Raw genomic sequence first — 479 nt, forward strand, 5'->3', positions numbered from 1 at the left:
TGGGAGGGTTACTCTTACTTTGTTGACAGTAATAAGTTCCAACATCATCAGCCTCCAGGCTGCTGATCGTGAGAGTAAAGTCTGTCCCAGATCCACTACCACTGAACCTCGAGGAGACCCCACTTTGTAATTTAGATGCATAATAGATCAGGAGCGTGGGAGCCTTCCCTGGTTTCTGTTGATACCAAGCTAAGTACTTGCTAATGCCCTGACTGGCCTGGCAAGTGATGGTGACTGTGTCTCCTAGAGATGCAGACAAGGAGGATGGAGACTGTGTCATCTGGATGTCACATCTGGCACCTGAGATGGGAAACATAATGACAAACATCCGCACTATTAATCATATTATAAGAGGACTTCCCTGAAGTGCCAGGCAGTACTGACCATACTGGCTGAGTAGATTCCTAGTGTTCTCCCTCCTTACCTGGGAGACAGAGTAGCAGGAGACCCAGGAGCTGAGTGTGGGCCCTCACATCCAT

The 479-nt window shown here is 48.6% G+C and overlaps 1 gene segment (V, D, J or C); it reads right to left on the reverse strand.

The window, feature by feature from the left end:
* Window positions 1-18: 18 nt before the first annotated feature.
* LOC103608426 lies at window positions 19-479 on the reverse strand (the record flags this gene model as incomplete). The annotated part of the segment is given in 2 exon segments: window positions 19-300; window positions 425-479. Coding segments are annotated over 2 exon segments (337 nt in total), but the record flags the coding sequence as incomplete, so codon positions are not given.

The sequence above is a fragment of the Galeopterus variegatus genome, unplaced genomic scaffold (genome assembly GCF_000696425.1).
Source record: "Galeopterus variegatus unplaced genomic scaffold, G_variegatus-3.0.2 Scaffold8404, whole genome shotgun sequence".
Lineage (NCBI taxonomy): Eukaryota > Metazoa > Chordata > Mammalia > Dermoptera > Cynocephalidae > Galeopterus > Galeopterus variegatus.